Source organism: Dermacentor andersoni, chromosome 11 (assembly GCF_023375885.2).
Source record: "Dermacentor andersoni chromosome 11, qqDerAnde1_hic_scaffold, whole genome shotgun sequence".
Classification (NCBI taxonomy): Eukaryota; Metazoa; Arthropoda; class Arachnida; order Ixodida; family Ixodidae; genus Dermacentor; species Dermacentor andersoni.
This window is the reverse complement of record NC_092824.1, coordinates 63,620,247-63,645,064: the sequence shown is the minus strand read 5'-3', so window position 1 is coordinate 63,645,064 and position 24,818 is coordinate 63,620,247. Positions and strand designations below refer to the sequence as shown.

Sequence of the window (24,818 nt, the reverse complement as noted above, 5' to 3'; positions counted from 1 at the left end):
TCGTGCAGAATGGGAAATGAGAAGTGCTCGAGCACTCTGAAGACAGGAAGGTCTCTTTATGCGTAGGCAGTCTAGAAATTGAAATCGGTATACAATTGCGGTACTATTCCGAAAAAAAAAATTAGCGACTTGGAATGCCTACATAGAGGATGCAGTGTGCACGGGCACAGAGAACCTAGTTTTATGTGCGTGACAGTTTTCCCATGTATAAACCATGAATGCCTCTTTACAAATTTTTGTTCTAGAAACTGTACCGCTTCATCAACACGGTGGAGCTGGTATCCCCACATCACTCGGCCAAGGAGATTGTGAGCAACCTCCGGGAAGGTCAAATCGCCAGTCTGTTCCAGAAGAGCGTTAAGCGAGTACGTGTCTGCACGTGAATACTGTTTGTCTCTCTTTCAACCTGCATAGAGTTTTTTTGTAACGTTACTTAGACGGAGCCCTGGTGCCAGTCTCTATGTGAATTTCTCAAAGAACGATGTGACAGCGTGCAAACGTTGCAAAGTGGATCGTTCGAATTGGGACCGTGGCTTGGCTTGAAACATGGGGAATTGGCTGCGCAAAACACAATTTTCGGGAAGTTAACCCTCCGTAAAACTTCTCGTTTATCACGGAATACACCTTGTGACATTGTCAACTCACGCAGCATACAGCAAGAAATGTAAAATAAAACACAAACGTGGCTGCCTCAGCAGGTTTCGCACGTTTGCCGAAGCTTTACTGGAACCTCGGTTCTGCTTACCCAACGTTGCTGCTTGCGCCTCCATGACCCAGCGTCAAGTCTTATGTTTCGATAAAAATTATTTCTTACATAAAACAGAGAGAGAAGAAAATGTCACTTGAGGCGGCGTTTTAATAAGGATTAAGTCAGAGAGGAAGATTAAGCACCAATCACGAAGGGCGTATTTAAGGTGTCATATCTCTCTGAGTAAGGGGCCAATCGAAAGCCACTGCACAATCCGAAGCCACTCCAACTTCTCGTCTTTCTTGTGCGTAAAACAGTGCCTATTTTCCTCTTGCAATGGTAAAAAACTCTGAGGACTCGGAGTATACAGGCGATATGTTGTTAGCATTGTGGTTTATTTGTGTAGAGAACAAACACATAAGAACAGATACGTGAACACATAAGCACAGGTAGGAATGTTGGCTCGTAAAACGAAACTTGTCATTCCAGAAAATCAAGGAGGAGGCTCGCCGTAGGAAGAGCAAGTCCCAGTTCTTTGAGATGATCCAAGAAGTGCGTCGGGCGTAAGTATCCTTAGTTCTAAGGTTGTCTTTAATATTTTCACCCACAGTTACAAAAACACCAAGAAACACAAGAGGAAATCAAACGGAACGCTTACATTTGATTACCTCGTGTGAGGTCACTACCAAGAGCTAAAATTTATTACAGGAGCTGAAAGACGTAGTGCATAAAAGTACACGGAACAAGGAAATTCTGTTTTCAATTAACACGATCTCCATGTCGGATTTATTGCTCGCGCAATTGGGCAATTCTTGTTTATTATTAGTGTGCAGAAATGTTATCGGGGGAAATTATATGAACATTAAATTGTGCGAAAAAGAAATGAGAAAACGACAACTGTGAGGACAAGAGAAGCCTGAAACTTACAAGCGTTCGCTTATTTTTTATTTTTTTAAATCTGCGAGGTTACTTATGGTACATGTATTAGACCAGTGCAATGAAACATTTATATCAACGTGCTTGTAGTCATCAAAATGCACGGGCGCTTTATCCGCAAATCGATCAGACGGGTCAGTAAAGCTGTGTTCAGGCTCCCGTTAACTGATGAGGTATGTTCCTGGAATTCCAGCTCAATTTTAAACTAACCTGTACTGTTTTCACTCTGTGACGCGCACGACGAAACCATGCAACTGACAAATTCAAAAAGCCTCTTTATTCAGGACACATCACGTAAATGAGACAAAGAAAGAGGGTTGGCAACTGCCAAACTGTAAATAAGCCAAAGCAGGACTTAGCATACTACCAAAAGCACTTTTTCTGTTAGCTCATCCCGTCACAATCTGACTGCCTGTGTTTGCTTGAAAACCTGCGTCCACGGCCACCGTGGCGCTAGGGGCCGGTTGTTCCCCAAGTGACAGCCAAGTAGTATGCTTGAAACGGCGGAACACATGTGAACACATGTGAACACATGTGCCCGCCATGTGTGCCAGGGAAACAGACACTGGAGAGATTTTCAACCAGCATCGGCAGGCCCAGTACTGTTGGAAGGCGCTGTTCTCTACCCGTGGTCTGATACTACGACCGCGAGGCAGATAACGAACACGTGGCTTGAGTTTCGGCATGCCATCAGGCTGGACGAGCGGCTTTAGGACCGTTGTCCATCATGCACAGGTGTTCACTCCTTCCCTTGTCCTCCTCATCATTCGTCACTGTGGTTGTACTCCCCTAACTATGAACCAGTGTAGCGTAGCAGGCTGGAGCACGCCAGTATAGGCCAATCTCTGCATTTACTCTAAATAAAATCTTTCTCTCCCTCTCTCTCTCGCACGCTGACACCATGCGTGGTATCCGACCTATGATTCCACTAAAAGCTGTGGCCTGAAAACAGCATTGCACCTGCATTCTGTGCCTCTTGGTTCCAAAACGTAGTTCCCGAAAGACGCTGATATTGAAGGAAGTGCAAGTCCGCGTTGTGAGTTCAAGAAAATTAGAAAATGTAACTGACTGGAGCATCTGACGGTTGCCTTCTTTTTTTTCTTCTTTGAGAATATATTGAATTTTGAAAGCTTGTCTGTGGCAGATAGCATATCTCTAGTCATTGAGCTCGATTACTCAGAGGCGGGAGAGCTCAAAATACCTGATGGGCTAATTAACCTCGAGGACTTACATTCCGAGCTGGTGGGCTAGCCGAAGGCTTCACAGGGCGGGACCACTTAGTGTGTCACAGAGAGATCACACAACACTACAGACTAGGGCGGGTTAAATATCCTCCGGCTGATATATCCTTAAACAAGAGCCAGGCCTCCACTTGGAGTTGCCTGCAAAACGACTCGTTTCCAAGCCCGGTCTCGTGCAGCCTCTACTACCCGGGTCAGTACTCCAGCCAGTGTAAGCTACGTAAAGCCAGGGCTAATCTTAATCACATTCTATGGGAATGCCCACAGGCTCCCTCTGAGGGAAGAATAGTCTTTAGAACAATGGGAGACCTTATTACTCAGCTCCGATCCGGAGATTCAACTGAAGACCGTCCGACTGGCCGAAACGGCCGCTAGGCTCCAAGGACTCCTGGCCGTCGTCTAGGTGGGAAGGCTTAAAGCCTTCCCTACATCTGTTTGACAAATAAAGTTTTACAATCCTAAGTTTAGGCATTAGCTAACTACTTTATGACACTTATTGCAAATTACGAATTCTTCAAATTTAGTTCGAGGAGTGAATCCGCTTGGAATGGTTTCACAGGATGACAGCAGCTTATCAATATTCATTTCTAAAGCGTGCGAAAAAGTGCATCGGCGTTCCAGCAGTTTTCGTGTGCTGGAACAGGATAGGATAGGATAGGATGTGGCGGACAGGATAGCTCGAGGGTATACTTATTACCGAGCATCCAACGTAGGCGACCTCGAGGAGACCGAACCTGTACCCCAAGACTATTCGGCAATAATCAATTACTACAAGGGCTGCAGAAAGCGGTATCCACCACCGCACAACTCCCTTAGCAGAGAGGACTCTGTCGCGTGGAGGCAGCTACAAACGGGCTCGTACCCTAACCTACACGTACTCAGCAAAATTTATCCCACACTATACAATGACAAATGCCCCTGGTGCCACGAAACACCCACGCTGTACCACATAACGTGGGCATGCCAGAAGATAGACGTGGTACCCGTTATACCAAACCCGAGTGCGGAGCAATGGGAGGGAGTGCTCTCCAGCGATCGCCAGGTCGACCAAGAAGGTCTGATTCGGCGAGCACAACTGGCAGCAGCATCCAGCGGAGCCCTGGACTAAGGGCAACCGACCGTTGTGCTAAAAGATGGACGATTCCATCTGAAGACCGCAGAAGACCAGCGAATCTAGAGCTGATAAAGTTTTTCACTCACACTCACACTCGTGTGCTTCATAGCACAAAACTGGGTGGTGTGTTTAAAAAATATGCAGATTTAACGCACATTTGGGCAACTATGTGTAGCGAACCTTTAGTGAAGCGGGTAATATCGTAAATCTCTTACAACTACGGCGATGCATACAGTTGTGTTTACTTTCACCCCAACCAACGTGAATTCTCAAGCAATGTTCACGCTTATCCTGCAGAAAGGCCACAACTTTGATCTCATGGAACTGTTATGTTTATGCACAGACACCTCTCACAAGCTATGCCAAAATTATAACACTAAGTCAGTCAGGTGCACTTAGTGAGACATCCACACAGCGATTCCATGAGGACAAAGTCGATGGCATCGCTTTGGATCCTTGTTGAGGAAATGGCTGTTGTGTACACCAAGAAGTATGATACGTATCTTGCTATATTAAGGGATTTGTACTTTCTGTGTCACAGTGCCACATACCGGTTCTGAAATATTGGCGAAGAATATGGACACACACGCAAAGTGGCACATACCGTACCTGGTAAAATAAAGAAAATAAAGTAAATTAAGGAAGCCACTGAATATAATGCGCTATTCAATTAACAGGTCGGTATACCTTAGAGAACACTATGAGCCGACATTATCTGTGCAGACTTGATGAGGAATTCTTTGTTTTTTGTGTTGTTACACAAAACAGAGATGGGCTTACTGGCACGACTGTGTCGGTCAGCATAAAACATTATACATGTATACGGCCGTTCGGTACTAGTGTTTGTCTCACATATAACCCTCCCATATGTACCTACAGATATATTCGCCGAGATACCGACCGACTCAGCCGTAGAGAACCGCTGCACACAACCCAGGAGTTTTGTGCAGAACAAAGAAAGCTATGCTCTAAAAGCGGAACAAAATTCCGTTTTTCCCTCTAGTTTGCCAGCGCCTGACAGCGCTTGACAGCTCCATCCTTGGAATTCGTTACAAGTTAATATGTCTTGCGAACTACGCGTCTACAATTCGTAAATTTGAATATGTGGTGTAATGTAATTACTTTAAAACAACAATTAGTGAAATTTCGTTGATTAGTCAATTATGCATTTTTACTAATCTTGTAAATAATATACGCGTCTTCAAGCAATACAGTTCAAACATTACATTCGTGCTCTCTGCTACATGCAATTGTCTAAAATTCTGTATGAGAGAGAGAGAATGAACGTTTATTTGAAGCAGTGACTTGTTAGTCTAGGTGGTAGGGTCCCTTATTCCAGGAACCCTCTGGCTTTGAGCACCCTCCGGGCCCGGGCGACGAGTTCGCGCTAGTCCACCAGGTCCGGCCACGTTTCTGCAAGGAGGTTTCGGTCTGCGTCTGCTGCTACTAGTTGTGCCGCTGTGATGCTTGCTCGGGTGTTCTTGCATTGTAGTAGGAGGTGCGCCAGGGTGTCTGGCTCGTTGCAGTGTGGACAGGTGTAGCTGTACAGCGTCGGGTGGAAATTATGCAGTAAGCTTCCATGGGTAAAGGTATTGCTGAGGAGTCGCCTGTAGTCGGTGCCTTCGTTTCTCGTATGTTTTGGATGTGGTGGAGGGTATATGCTGCGTTCAAGCCGATAGTGCTGCAGGAGTGCTTGGTAAGTTAGCGGTTTTTCCGTTTCCTCCACTGATTTGGGTGGGTGGGACATGTCTAGAATCTCGTGCGGGGAGGCCCGGTCGACGCTTTCGCGGGCCCCCGGTGTGTGCCGCTTCATTCCCCTTGAGTCCCTCGTGTCCCGGAACCCACATGATGCAGGTGTAGGGGGGAGGAGTGTCGCCACGTTTCAGTATGTTGATCGCTTTAATGGACATCCTGCCCTTCATGTAGTTGCGTGCCGCTGTTTGAGAGTCGGTGAAGACCATTATGGCAACCTCGCTTGTATGGGTGGCGACTGCTATAGAGGCCTCCTCAGCTGTGTCTGCGCGTTTGGCGAGAATTGTCGCCAACGCCAGTGTCGTCCTCCTGTAGTCTGTGACGCTGATGACGAAGGCGTTTCGGCCCGGATACGCGGCTGCGTCCACGTAGCGTGCCGGCGGGTTGTTACGGTGCTTGTGTCTGATGGCGTTTACCCTGGCGAGCCGTCTGCCTCGATGGTGTTCTGGATGCATGTTCCGAGGGATCTGATAAATTTCTAGACATTCTCGGAGCGTCGACTTGATCTTTTCCTTACGTTCACCATCGAGTTCCAGGCTGGTTACGTATCCTGTTCGTCGGAGAACTGCTCGGCCTGTGGTTGTGAGTTTGAGTCTTCTTGAGTCGCTCTCTCTGTGCTGCTCTATCAAATTTCTGAGTTGGACAGCAGTGCATTCGCCACGGCGTGCTTCTGTCATAGACTTTGCATATGGATGTGTGCCTGCGCACAGCTTAATTTTATGCAACTAAACCAAAGTAAATGTTCGAACTAGTTGGTAATTTATGCTCTTAGAATACAACACCATCAAACGCAGAACGTACCCTAGAAGAGACGTGCACAGCGCTGTTTCGCGTTTTCTGTATTCGTGCGCTGTAAATAGGTGAACTTAGACTCGTAACTCAAGCTAGATAAGGATGTACCATGACGGACGATGTCTTCGCGGTTAGGGAGCGGCGACGGTAGCGCAAAGACCCCGACCATCCAGTATCAGCGTCGAATACGAACAGTTATCTGCCGGCATCAGAGATAAAATCTAGCATGCAACACCCTGTGTGGGAGCGAGGAGGCTTAAGGACGTCCCAAGACAACCACAATGCCAAAGACGGTGAAGTCCTTCGAGGAATAGGTCCTACCGCGCGCTAACTTTAAAGAGACACTTAACTATTTATTGAGGTTCGCACATGAGGCTTCTGTATGGTGGGATACTTAGCTTATCTCCCTTCTCTCTTCGCATTTTTCCCAAGCTGTCCTTGAGTCATCATTCAAATATAATATTTTAAACTGATCTCATCAGATCTGCAAGTAGTAGCAAGCGTGCGCTGGCTGAAAATAGCTGCTGCACGCAGTGCTTTTTAGTCTCATTTTATTTAAACAATGTGTGAACATGAGCACAAGTACGGGAATATCTGTCTACCTTGTGACAGTCTTTCGTGATTATATTTTACTTGATTTGTTGCTGCTTACCATGGACTCACCGACGCCTTACTCTATCACCGCTCAATATATTTCCTTAGCGATAACATTTACGTGAGTTGGGATAGCTACATACATTTATATTTCCTAGGAAATTATTGCTTAGTGCTTAGGATCAGTTCGCATCTTGTCTGTTCAAATGCCGCGGAAAACACCAAGTTACGAGAACACGCAAGATCTTTGTCTTTCCAGTAGGATTGAGAGGTCCTAGTGCGTGAGGCGATCAATCTGCCGCCTGAAACTATTCTTCATTTACTAAATTCAGCTTTCGTATGCAATTCGTCATAATCATTGCATGAACGTTGCAACAACACAGAGTATCACTAGAAGAATGGTGGGAGGTATTCTTGCATGCTGGACGCATATTATTGCACAATGCTTGGTGCATGTGAAGAAACTAAGTGGTCTGTCACAGTATGTCTTAACGGCAACGCCAAGGCCATCTTTTTACATCATCTATCGACATTTTAGTGACTAACCAACCACTTCCAGTAGTCCAGTGCACATTTGCTGTGTGAGTTTGGAAACCTGTTTTTATTAAGGCAAATTACGCGAGTCCGGTAGGCTGTCGTCGTTGTTCAATCTTCCGCATTCGTGGCGGCGTCGCCTTTCTTGCTTCGTTAAACGTTTTGCAAAAACACAGCTTTCGTACACTTCCTTGCCACTGGCTTTACACAACAAAAAGTAAAAAAAAAACATAGACGTTTCGCCACTTATGCTGACGGCATCGTTAGTGCGCTACATCCTACTAATACAGCGAATACATCCTACTAATCTACGAAGCAGCCGTAGGCTGATTCGTAGTTAGGCTGAGACGTAGTCGAGCAGACCTAGTTTAGTAGGATGCAAAATGTTTCAAAAGCCAGTTCCCCTGGCATTTCGAACATTTCGTCACGTAACAGATTTCTTCAAGAATGAACGCAATTACCGTAACAACGTCGGCTGTAGTAACATCGAGCAAATGTTTCCCTCCACCACGCGAAGGTATAGGAATTGAAATGTATTCGTGACTCAGAACCGTGGTTCACAGCGGAAAAAAAAAGCGCGTCACGTAGCTTCTGCGCACCAGTTAGTGTTTCCTATACACTTTGGCGAGCTAGGTGCTCTCCCTCATCTCTCGGACTGCATGTTGCCGGGGATTCACTTTGTGCAAATGCCACGCAGTGTTCAACAGCAACAGTCCGAACGAGCCGGTGATGAGGCCGACTCGCCAACGAGCCACCAAGACGACGGCCCCCTCAGCGCCACATCCAGTAGCGGGCCCCTTTTGGTCCGGGAGCTTGGAGGTGAGCTCGAGAGATTCGTCTGGTGAAGCTCAAATTCGGGAGTCGTAGTTTATCGGTTGCTGAATATAGTGGCACTCAGCGTAGTGGCAAAGAGACAGAAGGACGCCGAATAAAATATGCTTTTTAAACAAAAATCATTTACACGTGTGAGCATTTTACCGATTTCAGTAAGGAAATAACAGAGCATTTAACGCAACTATTATAGCAAGATATGGGACAAGCAGGGTACTTGCAAAAAAAGACTAAGCTTTAAGAGATATAGGTCGCGTTGTATACAGTAAACTCTCAGTTGTGCGAAAGTCGGTGCAACGAATATTACGGAATAGCGAACTTTCAGAAAATCCCCGGTGGTTTTCCAATACACTCTATGCAAAAATCTTTCAGTTAAGCGAATTTCTAAATAGCTAATGTTTCAGTTGAGCGAACTCGATCGGTGGACCCTCGCAAAACTTCGAAGCCACACTCCGTTTAAAGACTATGTGCAATGTGGCAATGAGGGCGTAACCGGCACTGAACTATTACATTTGAAAATGGTGTCCAGCCTTCGTCCCGAAAAAGAAGATTGTGACGAGGAAGATTCAATGGCAGAAGCGGATTCAAACCTTTCAACTCTAGCCGAGGCTGAAGGATGTTGCGAAAGTTGCGAGACTTCGTGTCTGAGCAACAAGCCGTGCCAGAGGAAGTGCACGAATGCATAGAATCTCTGGACAGCTTTGTTACTTCTTGCGCTTGAAGAGCATCGGTACAAATAAAAATTAGATGTTTTATTGTTTCAAAGTGAGACAGGCAGCAACGTAATTGTTACGCACTTCGTATATATCGGTGTGCATAATTTCATAAATTACATGTCACACTTTTGACTCGATGTCTGCTGTGCCTTAGCTGTTCCTTATGCTAGTGAGTGTTCAGTTTAGTGAATTTTTAGTTAAGTGAACTAATTTCTTGGGTCCCTTGAAGTTCACTCAAGTGAGAGTTTACTCTATTAAGAATACTGAAAACATGCTAATATTAGTATTTTGTGTATCCTTACGCATGTGAGCACTTTAGGCTACATTATATATATATATATATAGACTGGCCTACGAGCCGATACGTTTGACAGGGAAAAAGGACGTGTTTTCACGTACGTCGTGTATACTCTTTTGTGCTATATATATATTTATGTGCGTGTGTGTGTGTATCAGCAATTATGACCTAGCATACCTAACACAATTATTACAAGAAAAGTGTGACCAAGGAAGGGGTACTAGCAAAGTAAGCAATCTTCGGCAAACAGAGCAAGTATTGCGTCGTCAAGGACACCACGGAATGCATTCAGATCGTCATGCCGGCGACGTGTTATTACACCAAGAGGTAATGAAAGCAACCAGGAGTAACTAAGTAACCGAATGAGTGAAGGCAAGGCGCAAAACATCAGGACTGAAGAAGGACACAAACGACAGGACCGGCGCCTCCGGTCCTTTGTGTCCTTCTTCAGTCCTGGTCTTTTGCGCCTTGCTTTTACTCATTGAAGCATGAACCAACTGGCCCATGCAAGATATTTGCTTGAGTAATTGAGAGTAACCATGAGTAACCATGAGTAACCAGGCGCTACTGTGCTGACGCATACCCTTTACACAGGCTCCCCATCGACGAGCAGCAGCAGTCCCGCCTCCCGTCCGTGCTCGCCGTGCCTGCAGGGCGCGGGCGCGCTCCTCAGCGTCAGCCTCGAGACGCTCGTCGCCCCGCGCGTGCCGGTGCGTCGGCGGCGAGCCAGGTCCCTGGGCGACCTCTCCCAACTCCGGCCCCCCTGGGAGCCCCGGCGAGTCACCCTGGCCCCGTCCGGGGCGCTGGACGACGTCTGCCTGCAGGGCCTGTCGCGCGAGCAACTGGTCCGGCGCTGGCGCGACTCGGAGCGTCGCCTGCTCAACCTGCTTCGCGAGGCGGTACGCGAAAAGCAGGCGCTGGAGCGAAAGCTGGCCTTCCTGCACAACGCGCTGCGCAGGAAGCCGCCCTGATGATGGGACGAAGGGCCGCCCTGCTAGCGGCGGCTCTTCTTCGGCATTTTAGTCCCTGTGCTACTACGTACTGTTGACGGCCGCCGCCGATTGAGTGGCTCGTAGGGGGCGCTTTCGGGATACTGCAATCGGACCACGTGACGGCCGGGAGGCCCACGACAGCAGCGCCGCCTACGCTTTATGCGCTCGTTACAACTGCTTTGACGTTGGCGCGCTTTCGCTAGAAGATCGCTATGCAGAAGATTTTGTCATTTGTTTTCACAGAGAGTGTGAGAAGGGGGCTGATTTTTGACGCGCTTGAGCGTTTGATGCCGTCGGCTTCTGGCGCCCGCGGTGCGAATGTTCGGCCCCTGCGTCGCTTCAAGTGACCGTCCCCTGATTCGCTCACTTACGTGCCGAATCACACGGCGCTGTCCGCGGGGCAGTCGCGAGAGCTGCTTGCCTATTCTTGCAGTCATGTGGCACATTCCTCGGCGCGATTGCTGTAGTCCATTGTGATGCATTGCACGCAACTAAGGGCGCATCGCAGCACGGTTCCTCACGCGGAACGGTGCCCTTTTTTAGGTTTAGCGCCACCTGTGTGTGTGTGTGTGGCCGAAATCCTTAGCAACGTGGGTTTCTTCGCAGCATTTTTCGATTGCGGTGCTTCAAAAGCCCCTTTCTGCCAAAGACTCACGGCTGCGCGGGGTGCCGACGACCATCTCTTTCTCACTCACAATGCAGCACTTGATGAGCGTACAACCGCGGGCTCTTTATCTCTGTATGTGTCGCATCGCTACATCTCTACTCGCTGTGCCATTACCGTGTGGTATCGCTGCTACTACTACTGCTTTATTCTCGGCTCCTCCGCCATTCTCGCCTGCACGTGGTAGGGACACGTTGTCGTCCCGTAGTACTTGTCTGGTAATACTTTGGTCTCGCTCCGTATGCTAAGTACTACCACCCTCTCCTTCTCAATAAGGGGGTGGAGGAGACCAATGGTGCTATAAACGCCGCGCTTGCCTCGGCGCTCATCTTTGCTTTTTTCGGTGTCGGTGTCTGAAGGTCTTCCCTGCTGGACGGGCAAGCTATAGCGGAATGCTGTATTTACTCTCCTTTTGTGCACGTAATATCGAGTGTTCTCTCTTTATGTCTATGTGGGACGGATGCTGATGATCTGTGCCACGGTTAGCGATAACACGCATTCGCAGTAACTCATTACCATACAGGCTGTATTACTTACTCAAATGGTCAGCCTAATTTTCCAATAGTTCTTGTTACTGGCCACTTCTATTCAGGATGAACCAGCCATTAACCATGACAGCGTCCTGAACAGCTCCTCGTTTATGGGCTCATAACTCGAGAGAAAGTCCAAGCCTAGCAAAATTGAAATTGGGTTATGCGTATATATTTTCACACGTTTCTTTTTCTTTTTGCTGAAACGGCAAGTTGTTTGCTTGTTTTGGTTAACCCTTAGAGGCTTCTACTTACAAAGGTAATACCATAACCCAAGCCTACCTTATCCCGAATAATCTTCTCATAACCAGCATGCATATGTCACAAATAATCCCCTGTGCCGCCTACGTAAAGGCGCGTCAAAGGTGCTATAAAATTTGAAATTTTAACTTGCAGCCTTCAGAAAGAAAATTATCGCCACTGTAGCTACTGCAGATAAGGAGGCGTCAACCCAAGAAAAAATGCAAAGCTTTGTAAGCTATTTGCTTTCTTGGTCCTCAAAATGTGGAGTCGAACCCTAAGTATAAGGCCGCCGTCACAGCTGCTTAGTCGAAGGAATCGGCATGGTCCGGTCTGCGTCAGCTCCTTTTGTAAAAGGCGTTGCACCACTTCGACAAACAGGTCGCGTACACACATCTAATGCTCAAAAATGAAACTCTCTCGGGACAGAACTTTGGAATCGCTGATCATCGATTATTCCAGTAGATGGCGCCAACGAAAACCAGAGCGCACTTCAGGCTTAGTTTCTGATCTGAGCGGCAATTGCATAGCCATCCACCTTTTCGCTTTGACTGCGCCAACAAAAAAAAATGAAAATGTTTGTTCGAAACCGTCATTTTTAAACAGAAGTACGCGTCCAGCAGGGACGGCTTTTGCACGTCGCGCCAAATCGTGCCCCCGACCTACCCAGTCTCACCCCGGGACCAAACTGTGGCACTTACATCCTTGAACACTTGACGCTTTGAAGCCTCGCGTCTGACGCTTGGATCAGAAAGACAAAGGGGGGCGCATGAAGTGTTGAGCGAACCGGTAGTCGTTCCGCTTGCACGTGGCTCAACTTGTTGCGAGAAACTAGGAGATATCTGTGAAATGAGCATTCGCTTGGAATAGCGGGATTAAACGTGGTCGGCTGAGCGCTTATCAGCTTAGTGACGAAGGCGCGTCACACTTGCAGATTTCAAATCGCTATCTTTCGCTCAAGCTGTTCGGCGTTTCTTTTACATCTTCTAGGCCTCAGAATGAGTGAGTTAGTGCTGCAATAGTCCACTTGTTCTAAAGCCTATGCAGGTGCCACGAGGTTTTCAGTGGATATTTAGGAGGTATTCAAGAATGGTGCCAAGGCAACAGCGTAAAACTAAAACCTGCACCATTATCTTGTACCTGGCATTGGACTTGCTAGCACAACGAATGAAACGTACACCCAGAGATATGGACCGTTCGTGCACTTCGGTTTCAGTTGCGTTTGTTGGCCTCTCTCCTGGTGTAATTGACCACGTCCTCTTATGCACATAAGCAGTTCACCAAAAAAAAAAAGCTCGTTCAGGGAGCCACATGCATTCTAGGAGAATCGGATATCAGAGCGTTTGATGTTGCTGGCTGAACAACTCCGGTCAACTCTGACTTCATGTGCCCGAAATCTCGTCAGAGAGAAGCTGCCTCCTTCAAATGGGCGAGAGTTGGGACAGTTCTATGTTCAATGTACCGACTCGGCGTCTGTTGCACGGCGCGTGTTCAGCCGCTGTTCATTGTTATCGTAGTCGTCCCCTCAGGGCAGTCACGTAGGGCTCAATGCAATTGTTAGAGAAGTGCCGGATTTCATTCCCGTGTGCGCCCTGCCGAAACTGTGCGTTCAATACATTAGAGCACCACGTGTTATTGCACGTCGACTCGTGTCTTGTGCGAGCGGCGTGTGTAGGCAGGTCCACGGCGTCGATGTCGAATGTTCGTTTTAGGAGAGCTACTTTTGAGAGGAGGACGCGGCGATGTTCCCGTTGTCGCCTATATCTTCGTGGGATGAAGGTGAAGAAAAAAAAAACTTTGGTATATGCCTCGTCCTGAGGAGACCATGTATTTGTTTGTAGATACTGAGCCATTACGTAGAGCAGAAGCGAAAGAAACACATCAATGTCTAGTCCAGCTAGCTTTCCGCGTTCAGTCCTACGCTCGAGCTATCGAGAACCCCAGAGAATCACAGATGTTCTGCACAAGTGCTCCTCGATGACCACTAATAACGCCCCAGGTTTGTACGATATTGTGTTAGACCTGCTCCGCTAGAGTCCACTTCTTTATTTTTTTCCTAACGCTCAGAAAAAGATGGGTGCTTTGAAGATTTCGTGTGTCGTTTGCCCCTAGACAGTGTTTTAAATTAGTCTTCTGGTTCTTTCCTACGTGTGGACCATTTTGTACAGCTAGCTTCTGCCTGCGGCCGTACGTCATGCCCCCTTTTTGTTAACGCACTTCGTAACGCTAAACATTTTCTTGTAGAAGTCCAGACAGTTGGGACCTATCCTTTAACACACTTGCCATTTCTCAGGAGGACACAGATGAGGTGCTTTTCACGCTTACGCAGTATCAGCGCGAAAGCGTCAAAGTACACGTCAATCTTGCCAAACGTGACGCTATTTCAAGGGCGACATTTCTGCGAAGCTTTTCCCTGCTGCTTTTCCAGAGACAGATATATCTTCGTCCCACTCCCCCAAGAAATGTGGAAAAATCAAGAAAAGGTTCCTCTCAATATGTTACCCACGATATATAGCCGTATCTCGATTATTCTCCAGGATTACGTTGGGTGTCTGAAGTATGCCCTTAGAATGTCAGAAAGCCAGGGATACTGAGCGTGCTCATCTCTTATCAAAGTTTATACAGAAAGCAATGAATTTAGTTGCGTGCAACTGTCTCGCTATCTGCAGCTGGTGTAGAATGCAAAGTGGCCATTACCTTGCTCATAACGTCGAAAGCGGTTGCAGATACGGAAGTGGTTGTCTGGGATAATATGCAGCACATCGGCAAGCTGACGGGGTTGTTCTTTATGTTGACACCCATCATACACGAGTGTGATAACGAGAGCGTATGCACTTTCTATGTTGACAAAAAGAAAGAAAAGCTATCGGACATCTATTGTGCATGTACCAAAAGAGAATCGTGTGACGTAGGTGAGCAAAGAAATATTTCTGATCGAGGTTTGGGCCAAAAATACGAGCCGTTCATTGTCGGGTTAGGACAAATCAAATATGAAAAACTGCTCCCCGACAAGTGAACTGCCTCTTCGTGCATTAACACTCTTTGCCGATATTTAGCAATGCTGCAAGAAGGTTTCTCGTGCGAAGTGTGGATCGGACAAACTTTCGGCAGAAGTCGTATTTCTGCGCCTATTCGTCAAAAGATAACTAGCTTTACTGACTTGCCATGCTCTGAAATCAATTTTCCAGTGTAAAGTACTCTGGGTCACCCAGTGCTAGGCCGGTAATGGTTATGCCGCTTGATTAAGCACTTCTTGTTCGTGCAACCTGTGGTTAGAAACCTCAAAATAAGTTTCATTTCTGTTCTCTCTGAACACCAAGTTCGCATCTCAGCCGTAGTCATCTGAAAACGTCTTCTAAAGAGCATGCAAAAAGTCTAAAATAACCACTTCATGCGCCGAAACAACGAAGTCTGAAATTGAGTGTGCTTGTTTTTCCTCAAACCACTGGCGATGATGTTGGCGCTAACGCTGTTGGCGCGAGTGAAAATCTTTTAACATCGCATGCGGGCCCTTAAAAAATTTTTGCTCAGCTATATATGACAGTCAACACTTGGAATTTTGATGAGATTTCATGGTACCATGCCAAGAAGAGAAGATTATGAACAGTTGAGTGACGTTGACATCGCTAAGTTCTACGGACAGAGCACGAGAAGCTTTCTGCCGCCTGAAGTCGCGATAGTGAGATGGATTTATACGGTCGCAGTCAATGGGAGCAGCGGCAGATGCTGTAGTATTTTGGGACTTTTCGTACACCTATAGCGGGAAAACTCGCATACATATATATCTATAAATATATATATACATATAAACTATACACACTCTACATATAGACGCGTATACACAAGAAAACGTTAAAGAATGTATCTTCCTAGCGACACTTGGGGAGAAAAGCAATACGGTTGTGCTGGTGCCAGGGCTGTCGGCATTCGGTTTTGACTGGTCAGGTAATCCAAATCGTCATGACACAAGAAAAGAAAATATATCTCTTACGGGGATTATGAAGTAGTGGTCAGTAACATAGGGTGAACCAATCTCAAAAAGCAAGTCTTTGGCGCAAATTTCTTCTATGATATATATCAGGACCTTCGCGACATAAGGTTTGGATCGGTGCGATAAGCCTTTGATAGGATTCGTTTATGTACTTTTTTTGACAGGACGTTGGCGAAAAAAAAATGGCAAGAACGTCACATTTACGCAGCTTTAATTGCATCTTTTGATTTTGACGCATGTGCGGCTAAAAATGTGTTCCCATTTTACGTTTCTGGACATCGCTATAGAAACTTACACTACAGCAGCGCAGCACAATGATGATGTGTTCCCGAACATTTTAATTCAATCATTCATTCTTGGAACGTTCCCTAGCTACTAGTCTTGCATACTCAGGACTTAGTTAAAAGGACCTTGAAGGAATATATTTTTAAAATAAGGTAGCAGTATTGAGCGCGAGAATTGTAAAACCAATTGATCTAATAGACAGCTGGAGCTTGTATTTAATCAGTAAATTGCATGGTTCATGGATAAGGAGTCGCTTGTACCTACAGACTGCTTTTTTGTTTGTGTCAATATATGTTGTGCTGTTCCCTCACTCTTCTCGAGTTAGGCTTGGCATAAGAAATTCGCTAAACAAGCATTTCCAACAATGAAATCGCAATTTGAACTTAGGCGACATAATAAAGCCAAACAGAAATTTCATGAATTTTGAATAGAAATAGATCTTTAAGCGTTCTCGCACTCAACTCTATGGCGCGACGATAAATGAGGTGATGACGATGTTGCCCAGGCTGACTTTTTTTGCTGAACGCAAGGCGTAACTGGCATTCACTTTATTTTACTGACAAAGTCACTCGTGCATAGACCCCCCCCCCCCCCTAACTTAGTCGGTCGATTCTATCCTATTGCAGTGCTACTACGGTGCATCCAGCTGCTCCTAAGTACTCACAGGGATGTTGTTGACTTAGGGAATTTCAAATAGCCGACATTTTCTTCGAGCTCTTCAAATATCCTACAGTGTTTCGAGGGTAATTGAATGCCTGCTATTAGGGCGTCATAAAACAACACACGTCTATTTCCGTTGTCCTGTTCTAGCTGGTGGATTTCGCTACAATCGGGAATTGAGAACCAGTCAGCCGGTAGTGATCGGCATGCCCTGAGTATGAGGCAGAGATAATATACATATATATATATGTTGAGAAGTGGATGAATGGGCTAGTACCACAGATGAATGCCAGCAACAACTGCTCTACGAAGTATTCTATGCACTTTCTAAGACTGTCCTCTGCCAGCCTCCACACAATATGCCTGCTCGTGAACGAATTCATTTTGCGATGCAACGCCGGTGCTTGCTTTAACGGCCTAAACGCCGAGTACGATGGCGTACGGCCGTGGCTATGCAGGGACACTTGCGACGTATGCGATTCCCGCCTATGAGAGGTGGCTAGCTATAGCTTGCTTCGTTTCCTTTTTTTTTTAATGAGAAGAGCAGCCAACCTAGTGCTCGCTTGTCACTGCTCGCGGTTTTCATTAGATTTTAGTTAATACGAAAGCTGTACGATATGGCCGAGCACGCGTTGTGTTATATGTCATTTCAAAGCTGCACGCCCACTTATTTTTTCCGGGAAAGAAATCTCATTGCAGAGCTGAAAAGAAAACATTGTTTAACGGTAGGCGTACTAGCAGCATTATTTACCAATAGAAGGTGCATGGAGAGTTCTGAGGATTGCATTTGGGTTAGTGAAGTGCTATAAATTAGAATATTGAGCTTAAATCGCAAGTTCTGAAAGTTGTATTGATTCAACATGAAATTCTAGGTGTATCTAAACTCTAGTCCTCATCTACAAAAAGGTAGAAAAATTTTCAACTGTGTAACTTTCAATTCTATGGCATTTGTGAGCATATGCTGTGGGGCATTAAATAAAACATAGATGAAAACCAACTCCTTCTTGTGAGGATATCTCGCACCACAGAACTGACCACGACCAGTATGGTTTTACTGTGAAGCAAAGGTAAATTGTTCGTTCGAATTGATCATTTGTAAGCACAGTAACTAGGTCGCCTCACAGATGCTCTGTGTCTTTTTTCCTTGTATGTTGGCCACTGGAACACTGAACTTGGTCTGTGCAGAATGATTCTGTACATGAGAAAAGTCTCTTGAAATTTATATAACTACCGCCACTTCTTCCCTGTTTAGTTCACAAACCACTCCTACACTTCGCCTAAGTTCTCAAACATATTGTCAACGAAGCGCTTAATGAAAGAAGTGCCTGTGATTTTTATGAAAATTAATACGCCGGCAAGTGTCGTTGCTGAAAACAGAAAATGATTTCACCTTGCTTTGTCTTAAGAAGAGCAGTGAAGTTATGGCGTTTATGAAAATTATTTCAGGTGTCTCAGCGGTGCCAGTTTCGCAACTCAAACAGATGTATTCTTGATCAGTACTTTGCATGCAACGTTCTAAACACGAAAACTAATACCAATCTGTTTCAAACCTCCTCGAGAAACAGGCAATCGCTATATAACACAAAACTGCAACACGAGCATTCGTGTTCGTGACTCCATTGCATGCGTTCCTGCAGACAGCGATGATAGAAAGGCATGTATACGTGCACTGAAGACAGGCAGCGTATGAATTCCTGAAGGCTCCCGTTGTCTTGGAAACATGCTCAGTGTACAGGAGCCGGGCCACCTGAAAGTCATTTTTTTTGCAGGCGTTAGGTGTTCGCTGGCAACATGAAACTACGTCTCCAAAACAGACAGTAAGACTTTCGTGTGATATCAGTATTGAGGCTCAGTATTGAGAATCAGTACTGAGCCTCGATGTTACTTGCGTCAATACAGTTATAAAATCTCAATGCTCTGACGACTTTGATGCTACTACTAGCCACTTCATAGAACTAATGCCGCACATGTTTACCTCATTACTCACCTAAAGCGTTAGGTCCTTGCACATAGTGGGTCTCGTAGATGAGCCACATGCTTTTTATATGTGCAACCTGAGGCTACCCTGCAATACGCCAAATGCGTTTCGACAATTCCCCTGTTTATCCAGTAGCAGCTCAAGCGGTGTTGTTCTGTGAATTGTTTGTCGCACCTTAGCGTCTGTGTAAAGTTGCCATTAGTATTTCCTGCCTGAGCTGCATCTTATAGCCGTGTTTTGTGATGGGAATGGGCCGCAGTGGTGAGCCGCGCACTTTGAAATATTTTTTCCTTACTCCTATTATTGCTTGCTGCTGTGAGGTACAACTGAGGTCAAAGGGGAGCAAAGCCTGATGATATGTTTTCCCTTCGAAACATTTACAATTTTACGCTTAGGCATATGTCTGGTATCATCAAGTTCCGAACGTCAAACTGCTGCTGGTGCATAGTATTTGCAATATTTGTATTTGTGCACGGAGAAGAGTAGAACCAGTAAAATTACGTTCCCTAACCTCAAAACACGGTCATAATTGTTTTCTGGAAAAAGATACTATCAGAAAATTTATACATTATACCTATTTTGCCAGTAGACCCGAATTCTAAAGACAAAGCGCCAGTAAGTTTTGTGTCTGAAGAGAGTGCGCTTGCCAAGCAAAACTAAAACAAAATGCATCTGAAGCACACTTCGAAACTGCTGACTGTTTATTTTTTGTTATGAACGTGTAACCGTTAAAGCGATCCCCAAAAATTCCCAGTAACCATTCACATAATATGTACGTCATAACACTTTCAATGGGAAAGGTTGTGTCCGAGAATAATCGTCTCATTCGCTATCAACTCGTGCCATATGGGTTAGCCCATGAGCCCAATCGCATCTCAATATGTTAATGGCTGTTCTCAAAGATTTTATCACTGCTCTGTATTTATTTCGCATCTTGATAATGCAACAACTAACTTGGCAAATAAGAAATCCCGCAACGTTAACATCAAGCTTTGCCCTCAACGGAATAGAAAATGATGTCTACACTTCCCAAAAACGAAAGCGTATGTCACTTGGCAAACACCGCATTTAGTGCTTGACAATACTGCCACATTTAATCTCGAAAGCGGTGTGTGCGTTGAAACGCTAAAGCGTTCCCTGACGTCATAATCGCGGCCATCTTTCTGCATCACGACCGAAAAAATGGGCGGAGGGAAAGAGAGAGCAGTTATTTAGAAGATGGCTTTTAGAAATCTTCACCGTAGTGCTTTCGAAGACGTTTTTCATAGAGGCTCTGGACACAACAGGCCGCTTTGTAGTCATTGCAAGGTGCATCGTACAACTGGCTCTGGCCTGGTCGCGGCGTTCCCGCCACCAGGATTTGCAAATGCCATCGACGCTTGATACTCTGGACTGGCTGCTGCTCCTTGGCCCTGACGCTGAAAGCGATGCCTTTCCACACTTCGTAGTAGACGCACAATGCGCACATCCTATTCGAGGCTGTCAGTGTTGTGTTTGTTTAGACCCTTCAGCGATAAGGTTCCCCAAGACTCACGGTCGGGCTTTACGTACATTCGTTGAATCGTCGAACACATTGCAGAAATAGCTGGAACTGTCCCGTCTCATGTGAGCAGCTATTTTCCATGGATGCACAACAGCAGGCATGCTTTGGCTAAACAAGGATGATTTTTCATCGTCCCTGAATATATGCAGCATTAGGTGAGAGTAGCAGGTGATAAATGTTCCCGCCTGAACGCAACTCCAATGCACACAGTCAAGGTGTATTCGCTTGTCCCACTACTTGCTAACCAATAGTGCAGTTATGAGGAACGCCTACAGTCAGTGAATTGTATGAATATCATTACATTGTCTCTTTATTAGCAAGTGCTTAAACTCATGCACGAAACCTTACCAGACGGGCAGCTAGCAACGCTTGCTTATTCCGTTGAAGTTAAGGGCTAAGTGTTCTCACGCTTCGGGAAAATGCATTTGCCGTAAAACGACCAGGCCAGATAACGGTATGCGGTGTACCGGTTTCTAGTGCTGCTTGACCGTTGTTTTCACGCTGGCAGCTTCTTCTCTTTTAGAGAAAACCAGCGGAGTAATGCTGCGACGAAAGAAATAGAAAACCTATCAAAAGAACACACACACGAACACTGAAGTTTTTACCGGTCTCAAGGCATAGGGTTTTGTCGGCCCTGCACAGACTACAGTGCTGACCCCAGTGCTGGCCAATGTTGGGCCAACGTTGGTAGATGTTTTTTTTCTTTCGCTGGTCAGTGTTCAGCTCACTTTTACCGAGCGCTACTAGCAGTAACGACAATTCTAGTGGCACGGAAACCAAGCAGTAGACTGTGGCACGAATGAGGGCTCGTAGTAATCTCACGAAAAAATACTGGAGTGTATTGTTTGCGGCCACTAGATTGCTCCCTGTTTTTGGCATTCTAATTTTCTCTCTTGCAGCGCACTTCCCTTGTCTTGCGAAAGCATAAAGTTACACGTCCACTTTGACCATTAGTTTCGTTTTAAACACGAGAATATGTGATGAAAGTTTGTGCAGATGATACGTACATACGTTTGCAAATTCCAATATCGCTTTTAGTCAGCGAAGGAACATTTTATGCGCTAATGTGCGCCAAGCCTTTAGTAATTCAGTGATGAACTTGTCGCTATTTCTACGTCTAGGGCTGAGACTTAAAGTGTGGGCGTGAAAACTGCGCAGTGGTCGATCAGAGCCTTGCCAAACAAGCTGTCAGTAGCAGTCGGCCGCCAAGTCTGCTGAACCTCCAAACGTGCGTTTGGACAAAAGTGCAGTAGTTATCGATCTCAACTCATTTATGTCTTGTCTATAATGTTACGCTGTACGCTACAGTAATATGCTTTAATGAGCATGAGAACGGTGTTTTTTGGTGTCTCCTGAAACGTCGTCATGCAAGTTTCAAATGTTGTGTGACCGGCTTGGCGGCAACTGCCTGCTGGAAGCTTGTGATCCTGTTTGCAGGCTGCTCCAACGAAACCCAAGCTGTTAATTTCTCTTTTGTCACTGTTGTCATGCACTTTGCGATCTAGCACCAAGAGCTGCTTTCGGCAAAGTTGGGAGTAGAACACGAAGTAGCTCCTGTCGTATAATGGAGATGCTGGGACTTTGCTGGTGAAAAGGTTTTGAGTTTTCGACGTGTGTATTTGCACTTCTGGTACCTGTGAGACGTCATTTGAAGGTCCGCAGATACCAGACCAATGTAAAGTGATTATCAGTTTAATTATCTTCGTATACATGTTGATCATTGCTAGATTAGGAAGACTTTAGTACCTAAGTGATCCGAAAATATGTATATGAATTGCAATAAGGCTCCAAATATTTTGATGCGCTGAGTTGATCTAAAAAACAAAAAAAAAAGTTTAAGTCATATTAAATACATGAGGGTCTGAACTACTTAACTGTCGATCTTACGATGTCTGTTGTGCACTTATAACCGCGGATCTAAACCAACAGTTAGTTTACGTCGATTGCGGCAGTTCGTAAAGCATTCCGAATTCTCTTTGCGATTAGGATGAAGCAGCCAGTTATTGATTCGACATCCAACATGTACGCAGAATAACGTACATGATTCTTTGTCCTTGATTTGTCAGTTCCTGAGTTTAGTATGTTTACCGTAGCTTTTAGCGTTATCCCAAATCACGCTTAAATTTTTCTATTTTGGTTGTTTCACCACTGAACTTAGAGATGCATTTTCTCCTTGATCACATTTTTGTGCTCTCAAAAGACGTCTGCAATATGTCAACATGAAGAGATCTCGCCTGTTTCTTGTTGTATTTTGCGCGGTTTATAGTGTAGGGCTTGCAATTTCAGGAGCGAAGGTCCAGTGTTGGTCCAGCATTGACCGGGCGTTGGTTGAAGTGCAATTTGTCAGCCAACAGAGGGGGATGATGGTCTTTTTTCTATTTGATGACGAAACAATGACCGCATGTACATAGTTTCGACGCTGGTCGAGCCTAGGCTGCCACTTGTTCGAAGTTGTTGATGCTGAAATAAAATTTAAGGAGAAACCTCAGAGCAGTGCTTTGTTCCGTCATTCCCGCAGCTATGCGGACTGCACGACAGAGCCCCATGAAGGAAGCGCGTCACGCAACCTCCTGGCAATTGCAGACCTCTCGGCTGCTTGTTCATGCTCAGAAGTGAGGCAAGGCACGAAGCGGGGCCATTCGGTACACATCCATAGTGTCCTGGTGCTGTGTTTTTTCACAGGAAACAAAACGAATCGAGAGGGACGACACAAACGATTGTACGAAGGCGCAAACTATCAAGTGATTCGATTCAAGCGAAGCAAAAATGTGTACAATGTGATAAGTGCGTGACGTGAGTAGGTACGTCACAAAGACAAAGAAAAAAGGGGAAATGTGAACAGTAAGAAAAGCATAAATCCCATGCCAGTTAGAGAAATGCGACGTCTGTTGGCACACGATGCAGACAACGGAAATGAGCGAGATAGAGAGATAGAGATCCTCTGCACTTACCTGCTTGCTGGCAACATCTCCTGTAGCGTGATCCTGAGCCGCCGCCCACGCGCTCCTTGTTTACGAGTCTTTCTTTCGTGCATTTCCGTTGCAAGTTGTGCAACGTAGCTCAGGAACTAATATTCCGCAGTTTTCGCGTAATGCGTGTAAGCCCTCCACTTCCATGGCTTCTTCCTGCACACCTGATATTTGGCACGATGGTTCACTTGGCCGAGTTCCGGAAGGCTTGTCGAAATTTGTGATGAGAAGTGGATGAGTCCAGGCATTGAACGTACCAGAAAGGACACTACGAATAGAGACGGATCACTCACTGTATGGGGACGGGCCTTGAACATTCGAAAACATTAGGAGTATATATAAACACTGATCGTGCGTAATCCTTAGCTCGTCGGAAGTGGGGCCGTTACTGTTCACAACAGGTAAAGTTTTTCCAGTAGCGGTGAGTCAGTGTATGATGACGATGGTCGTTGATCCCTTGGACGACGATCCGTTGCCTCGAGGTAGGAGCTGCAGGCTGCTGCAGTTTTTTTATTCGCGCACACAGCCTGCTTGCTTGCTTTCTTGCTCATTACACCATAGTCCTTACTAGCTAAACTAACTACAGTAATTTGGCCAAGAGGCCGGCGATAGAAGTGAGAAAGAAGGAAAGTCTATAAAAAGAACGTGGGGCAGAGTAAGGGGGAAGTTCGATGATCTACGCTTAGAAACAAGTACTTTCGAGAAACAGACTCCTTATAAAGGAAACGTATATTTGTCGGCGTTCAAAACTTTGTCGGCGTTAAAATGCTTTCGAACACGATTGGAAGATTTGCTGCTCACACGTTCTCCATCGCTCCAGGCGCACAGTTTTCGTTTGTTAACACTCGATTAACTGTTCAAAAAACAGTGCGTGAATTGCTCCTACCACATTGGCAAGTTTTTTTTTTTTTTTTAACACATGCAGTGAAATAAGATCATGCTCAACACCTTCACACTCTACAAAAGACCGAGCTGTATTTACAACAATCACAGACGTCACTATGTCACGCCGAACTTTAAACTAAAGCCGACAAAAGTATTCAGGCAAGCCCTTTCAGCACAGCCTGGTAGTGTCATAACCATAAGGTAGGAGTGCAAGAAACGCATGTGTTCGTGCTTTGAGTGGATGTGAAAGAAACCGAAGTGACAAAAATACGTCAGGAGCTTTCTACTACATCTGACATCGTCTGGGTTCCTTTGCGACGCCGAACCCCAACATGTTTCGCATCTCTATATATGCATAATTCTATCATGTTCTACAGCAAGAGTCAAATTATGATGAAGAAATTGTGTTCACTGACCAAGTCAAGGTGAAAATAACACAGAGACACAGAAACGTCTCTGTGTTATTTTCACCTTGACTTGGTCCGTGAACACAATTTCTTCATCATCATGTTACCTGACCAGACGAACTTTCGTCGAACTCTTGACTACTATACTACTATAGAGGAGCAAATTACAATCAAAGAG

The 24,818-nt window shown here is 45.7% G+C and overlaps 1 protein-coding gene across 1 annotated transcript in view; it reads left to right on the top strand.

Annotated features, from left to right (window-relative positions):
- Nucleotides 1-22,867, top strand: part of LOC126518219 (glutamate receptor ionotropic, NMDA 1-like) — a 176,085-nt gene extending 153,218 nt beyond the window's left edge. Inside the window, exons 10-13 of the mRNA XM_072285280.1 lie at nucleotides 246-365; nucleotides 1,178-1,251; nucleotides 8,349-8,470; nucleotides 10,091-22,867. Of these exons, the coding sequence (XP_072141381.1) occupies nucleotides 246-365; nucleotides 1,178-1,251; nucleotides 8,349-8,470; nucleotides 10,091-10,467 (693 nt within the window). The 3' untranslated portion in view covers nucleotides 10,468-22,867. The remainder of the gene's footprint in view (nucleotides 1-245; nucleotides 366-1,177; nucleotides 1,252-8,348; nucleotides 8,471-10,090) is intronic.
- The last annotated feature ends 1,951 nt before the right edge of the window (nucleotides 22,868-24,818 follow it).